The sequence below is a fragment of the Callorhinus ursinus genome, unplaced genomic scaffold (genome assembly GCF_003265705.2).
Source record: "Callorhinus ursinus isolate GAN/ISIS: 27379988/994484 unplaced genomic scaffold, GSC_fseal_2.0 scaffold71, whole genome shotgun sequence".
NCBI classification, from domain to species: domain Eukaryota; kingdom Metazoa; phylum Chordata; class Mammalia; order Carnivora; family Otariidae; genus Callorhinus; species Callorhinus ursinus.
The window spans coordinates 2065177-2071316 of NW_027397133.1; the positions used below are offsets into that span (position 1 = coordinate 2065177).

The 6140-nt window shown below is 52.3% G+C and overlaps 1 protein-coding gene across 1 annotated transcript in view; it reads right to left on the minus strand.

Moving 5' to 3' along the window:
• The window catches only part of LIN7B (lin-7 homolog B, crumbs cell polarity complex component), a 3959-nt gene extending 1029 nt beyond the window's left edge, over positions 1-2930 (minus strand). The window contains exons 1-4 of the mRNA XM_025850032.2: positions 2607-2930; positions 2083-2201; positions 1735-1806; positions 708-917 (exon numbers count right to left, since the gene is read on the minus strand). Coding sequence (XP_025705817.1) covers positions 708-917; positions 1735-1806; positions 2083-2201; positions 2607-2643 — 438 coding nt within the window. The 5' untranslated portion in view covers positions 2644-2930. The remainder of the gene's footprint in view (positions 1-707; positions 918-1734; positions 1807-2082; positions 2202-2606) is intronic.
• Positions 2931-6140: the final 3210 nt, after the last annotated feature.

The following is a 6140-nucleotide window of genomic DNA, read 5'->3' on the forward strand; positions in this document are numbered from 1 at the left end:
CGGACTTTCACCTAGCCTCCTCCCTAGAAATGTTGGCCTCCAATCTCTACCTTCAGTCCATCCCCTATAAAGTCCCAAAGGGATCCTTCTACACCTCCAAGCTGAGCCTATCCAGCTCCTCTTCACAGCCTTCCCGTGGCTCCCCAGAACCCTTTAGACAAAGTCCCAGCTTCTCAGGCTGGTACTCAGGCCCTGCATAGCCGGCCTCCACTGCCGACCCAGCCCTGCTGCCATCTATTTCTAACTGCAGTGATTTTAATTAACTACGTGCGCCGGTCCTCCACTAGACCTAAGCACTTTCTGTTCGGCTCAGAGGAGTGTAGAGTCACAGCCCCTACCTACAACACCCTCAGCTGCTAATGGTCTTCTCTACTTTATTTGCCGGGAGGACTCCTCCTCGTCCTTCAAAACCCAACTCAAATGTCCCTTTCTCTGCAAAAACTTTCCTCATCTACACCGCAGACCATATTCGGGCTCTCGCAATGCTTTGTGCTCCCTCATTATCATCTCCCCAGATTAGGATTATTCCAGTCACTCTCCCTCAGCAAGAAGGGAGTCCTTGAATATAGGAGCCGAGGCAAACTTTTCTCAGGGTCTGTAGCAGTGCCCAGCACGCAGTACTCTATCATTGCTTGTTGAATGAATGTCAAAAGCAGGGACTGTGCTACCTTGAACAGACTGTGAGCCCAGCTTCAGTCTCCACTCACCACACCATTCACTGACAGCAGCTGGTCCCCACGCTTGAGGCCTCCATGGCGGTCAGCCACACCTCCAGGGATGACACGGGAGATGTAGATGGGGGAGTTCTGCTCCTTGCCCCCCATGATGTTGAAGCCCAGGCCCTCATCTGTCTTGGGCAGCTCCACTACCCTGGGATGTGCGTGGCCCTCACTGGCTGTGAAGGCAGCCACCGTGGCCTGGGAGACAGAAGGCATTGGGAGGTGAGGTCCGCTCCATGGTGGGCAGGCAGATGAGGGGGGAGGATCTGGACCAGGAAGAGCAATTTGGGCCAGATCACTTTCCCCACGCAGAGGACACCTGCCACAGTTCAGCACGAGCTTGCACTGTAATGAATCTCTCTTAATTCACTCTGGATGCTTCAGACATGTCAAAGGAAATGTCTCCACCTGGTGTGAGTGTGTCTTAAATAGTCAACACTTGCCAATCTCGATTTTTAATAGAGAAAAACAAGGCCTGGAAGGAGCTGAGAGCCTCCAGGAAGCAGCAAGAAACAGCATACAACTATAGTTTAATAAGATTTCAGTGTTTCATGCTATTTCACTGTATAGGTGTTAAAAGGTATCTTCTTCTTTTTTTTTTTTTAGATTTTATTTATTTATTTGAGAGAGAGCACATGAGAGGGGGGAGAGTCAGAGGGAGAAGCAGACTACCCGCTGAGCAGGGAGCCCGATGCGGAACTTGATCCTGGGACTCCAGGATCATGACCTGAGCCGAAGGTAGTTGCTTAACGGACTGAGCCACCCAGGCGCCCTAAAAGGTATCTTCTTGTCAGGTATGCGGCACTAGTTCACATTTGAAGTTGCTAAAGATGCCGTTATATGACATTCAAGTACAACCTATGAGATTATAACACCAGTAAATAATAGTAACGCTAGTACATAGATTTGGCAAAAATCATGAAGGAAGAAACAGGCATGACTGACTTTAGGAAGTTACTAAGCTAGACCAGGCACTTCAGTGGATACCATGAGTGATGGCGTGGGGGGTACCTACCTTGGCTGTGGCGTGGGCCCGGATCTCAGCACTGCCCGTGATGTCCAACGTGTCATAGAGCTGCTCATACACCTGGTGAAGACAACAGCAGCATCAGGGAACCACCAGCCAGCCCCTCCCCCCTTCAACACCAGAGTCCAGCCCGCAGACCCTCCCACCCAAGGATCGGCCCGCCCCCAGCAACCCGGAGCCCGAGGAAACTACAACTCCCGAAGAACCCCGCAGCTGAAGCGCGGGCACCCCAAGGCGGGCCACCCCCGGCGCTGCTGGGAGGCGTAGTCCCTGGGCTCTGGGCGACGACCAGGACGGCGGCCGCCCGCTTGTGCCCCGGCGCCGCGCTGCTCTCACCTCCCGGATGGCAGAGCAGAAGCGGCTCTGCAGGACTCGCTGGAGGGCCTGCAGCTTCTGCGGGGGCAGCTCCCCGCTGCGCTGGAGCCGCTCGAGGAGCTCCACCGCCCGGGACACGTCTGCGGGGCGGGGGCGGGGCGCAGAGACACAGAGTCAGAGACGCGGAGAAGCACAGAGAGATGCGGCAGAAACCGAGTAAGGGCGAGCGCTGACAGATCCCGGGAAAGACAGCCGAGTCCCAGTCGGACACCCGCAGAGTCGCCGGGGGCAAGGGGACTGCGGCCAGCCAGGCGCCCTGCGCCCCAGGATCCGCATACGCACACAGGAAGGGCTGTGTTGTGGGCGCCCCTCCTGGGCCCGCTAAGCCCACGGACCCTCCCACACCCACAAACCGCGGCGCCCCGCCCACCCGCCCCCCGCTCGATCTGCCCGCCCACCCGCTGGGGGCCTGGCCGGGGAGGGACGGGGACCGAGGTCCCGGACGCGGGCCACGGCCGGTGGGCAGGGCCTCCTGGCGCGCTTACCCCGCTCCAGCCCCAGCGGCTCCACCAGCGCAGCCATGTCTACGCCGCCGCGGCTAGCTGCCCGCCTGCCCGGTCTCCGGCGAGGGGGGCGGGGCTTGCGAGGCCACGCCCCGGGCGGCGGGCGCCCCCTGCGGGGGCGCGGCTGGACGTGCGCTCCGCTCCCGGCGCCGTGACCGCCTCACCTGCTGCCACGCCTGTCTGGCTGCCAAGCCCACAGTCGCCAACTGTCTGTCCCGTTTGGGACCCCTCCTCTTGCAGCTTGTTTGCACCTCCTTCCGTTTCAGTGCCCTACCCGCCACACCTGTCCCTCCTTTCTCTTTTTTCCACGTTCATTGAACAAACGTTATGTTAAACATCTGGACCCGGTGGTGAGCAGGGCAAACAAGCCCACTGCTCTCAAGGAACTTAGTCTATGGGAGAGGGGAGGTAGACAACCAACTATGGTTGTGATAAGAAATTGGGAGTGAGGAGGTGGTGTTCCGGGAGGGCCACTGACATAGTCCTTGGAAGGAAGATCATCCGGAGATGGGGCATGAATCATTTTCCGGGCGTTAAGCGCCCACGAGGTAAAAACTAGAGTGGTTCATGATGGTGAGAAGGTAGGCAGGATACAGGTTATGCACGGCCTTGTGTGTTGGCATACACATGATGGCTTTGGACTTCGTGGTAACTCCTAAGAGTAAAATGTGATATTCACATGTGTATTTTAAGATCCGTGTAGCCACGATGTGGGGACTGGATTGGATGGCAGCGCCAGCGAGAAGGCTCTCCCAGCAATACTGTGATGGCTTGGACGCGGATAGGAGACAGGAAGGACAGGTGGACAGATTTGGAAATGTCTGGACCTGTCTTGGTGGTTAGCTGTGTTCATTAGCGGGGGGCAAGATAATACACAACGAAGAGGACCTAGGACTGAGTCCCTGAAACTCCTAACATTTCAAAGGTAGGAAGAAGACAAAGAATGGCAGGAAAGTAGGAGGAAAACCAGGTGGGAGGAAAGGTTAAGAGAGTGCTTTTAAAAAAAGAAGTGGGCAGTGGTATCAGATACACTCTAGAGAGGCCAAAGAAATGTAGGAAACGTTGACAAGACTGTGGAGAAGTCTGACTGCTGCCCACCAGCACCATTAGCTGGATGGGGGAATGGAATCCTGAAAAGGACTTTTGCCAAATGAGAGGACTAGAGCAGGTATGTCTATCCCTCTCCTTTCATAGTGTTTTTCTCTCATTTTAACAACAACAGTTGTCAGTGAAAACAAAATCAAATTAACACAAAAGGGCTAATATTGAAAAGCACCGACCCCTAACCTTAACTCTCCCTGCTGCAAGAGGCAACAACGGTATTTTGCTTGCGAGTCTAAGTAATCTGTTATTTCTCAATTTATCGATTTTTAGATATTAGTAATATATTACATATTGGTTTTCTGCTCTTACAACCTTTCCGCTCTCTTCCCATGGTAGTTTTATGCTACCAGTTTTTAGGGCAATCAGTAAAGTGCTCACATTATGTCTAAATACTGACTGTTTACTAGAGAGCCCAGTGTTCTGTGATTCCATCGCCTTTTCCTGAGCAGCTTTTTTTCCTGCGACTTCAATCTGCTTTTCTTCCACATTCTCAGTTTTTCAAACTTTCCATCACAACATACCTCACTGAATCTTTTCTAGCCAGGTTTACTGAGAAATAATTGACATGCATCACTGTAGAAGCTGGGGTGCATACAGCACGATGGTTTGATTTGTGTACATTGTGAAATAATAAATGCCATCGGTTCAGCGACTGAACCTTTTTTATTGTGAAACTCCTCGGAAACTTGAGTCCTCTGACTCGTGTGGACTAAGTGCTCTCTAGAAACTGCCATCTGGGATTTTCCCCTGCTGCTCTGAACTGGATCCCATTTCCTCTCCTTTAACTCCCTGTTGACTTCCTTAAAAGATTGTGAGGTTTCTCTTTCAAGAAAGTTTGTCTTCCCCCCCTCAGCACTTTTTTTTTTTTTAAGATTTTATTTATTTATTTGACAGAGAGAGATACCGTGAGAGAGGGAACACAAGCAGGGAGAGTGGGAAAGGGAGAAGCAGGCTTCCTACCGAGCAGGGAGCCCGATGCGGGGCTCGATCCCACGACCCTGGGATCATGACCTCAGCCGAACGCAGAGGCTTAACGACTGAGCCACCCAGGCCCCGCCCCCCCAGCACTTCTAATGTGTTGTAACAGGAACATTTCAGGTTATGTTGTATCTGATTAACTGCAGAATGCACGTACATTCTTAATTTGTTATTGTTTTCAGTTCTGAAATTTCCGTTTGATTTTTTTTTCTTTTAAAGATGGCAGATCTCTAGTAAAGCTCTCCATCCTTTCCTTGTTTTGTGAACCTATAGTTATTTCACTCTCTGATAACTCCCAACATCAGAATGCCTGGGTCTCTTGGCTACTTTTCCCTTGGTTTTCAGCAACTCAAGTCTTCTTTCTAGAAGGCCTAATGAAGTTTGAGTAAATGGTGAGCATTGTGTACTAAGAATCACAGAGGCTCTGAATTCGATCTTCCCCCAAAGGGCTAAGTCCTCTCCCAGCAGAGAGATCACCTATAAATCCTGACAGGTCCTTTTGAGGTTTCCTCATGCTTGGTCTGTTTCACTTGTGGCCTTACTCCAATATGGTGGAGCTCTGGAGATCTCCAGCATGGCCATTGCAAGGCTGCGGCCACCTTTGCTCAGCTCGGTAGCCTCCAGCTACGGCTTTTGGATGAGCCCTTGGGCGGGGCTGGGAGAGGGTGTCTCGCGCCCACAAGCGGTTCAGCGGCTTGCAAATGCCGTGAGGGAAGATTGAGGCCAGATCTGGGGGCTCAGTGCCCCATCTGGAAATTCGGCCCTCCAGTCCAAGCTATGCAGTCCAACCTGTGTGAACTCAGCCCAGCGGACTGCTGCTGAGCCTACTTCCCCCACACTAAACTGGCAAATACCCTTGAGTTAAAAGGGAGGGTGAACATGAAGTTCACCCGTGTGCTTTCCTTTTCTTCGGCATCCGACACCCTCGAGCCAAGCTCCCCAATGCCTTCCGCAAGCTGCTTTTGCAGGTTTTGCCTGGGCTGTACGTAACGGGCCTGTGCCACACTAGCCCAAAACACTGCTCTTCACAGCCAATTCCAGAAGTCCAGGTGCACTATCTGGGATCTCTGTGAGAATATACTAATTAGAGACACTGAGTTCTCTTGTATTCCCTAAAATTCTTCCTTCCAGGACCAGTTTTTCCGTTTAGCTTCTGGTCTCTTGCTGCAGGATTTTCTCCATTGCCTGTCATTTTTGCATGTTTATGTCGACCGAGGCAGTTAAAAAGCATAATCCTTGTGTTAGGTTTAGTGGACAGGCTGCCTCTGGGTTATCAGGCCATGTTTACCTTTAGACTGAGAAACTTTTCAGACACAAAAATAGGTCCTGTATTTGCCTGGGCAGAAGATGCCCGGCTCCTAGGCATCCCGAGGGCTCAAACAGAGGGCAGCTGTTCTGGGCAGAGATTCCAGAGTCTGCTATGCTTGTACTTGC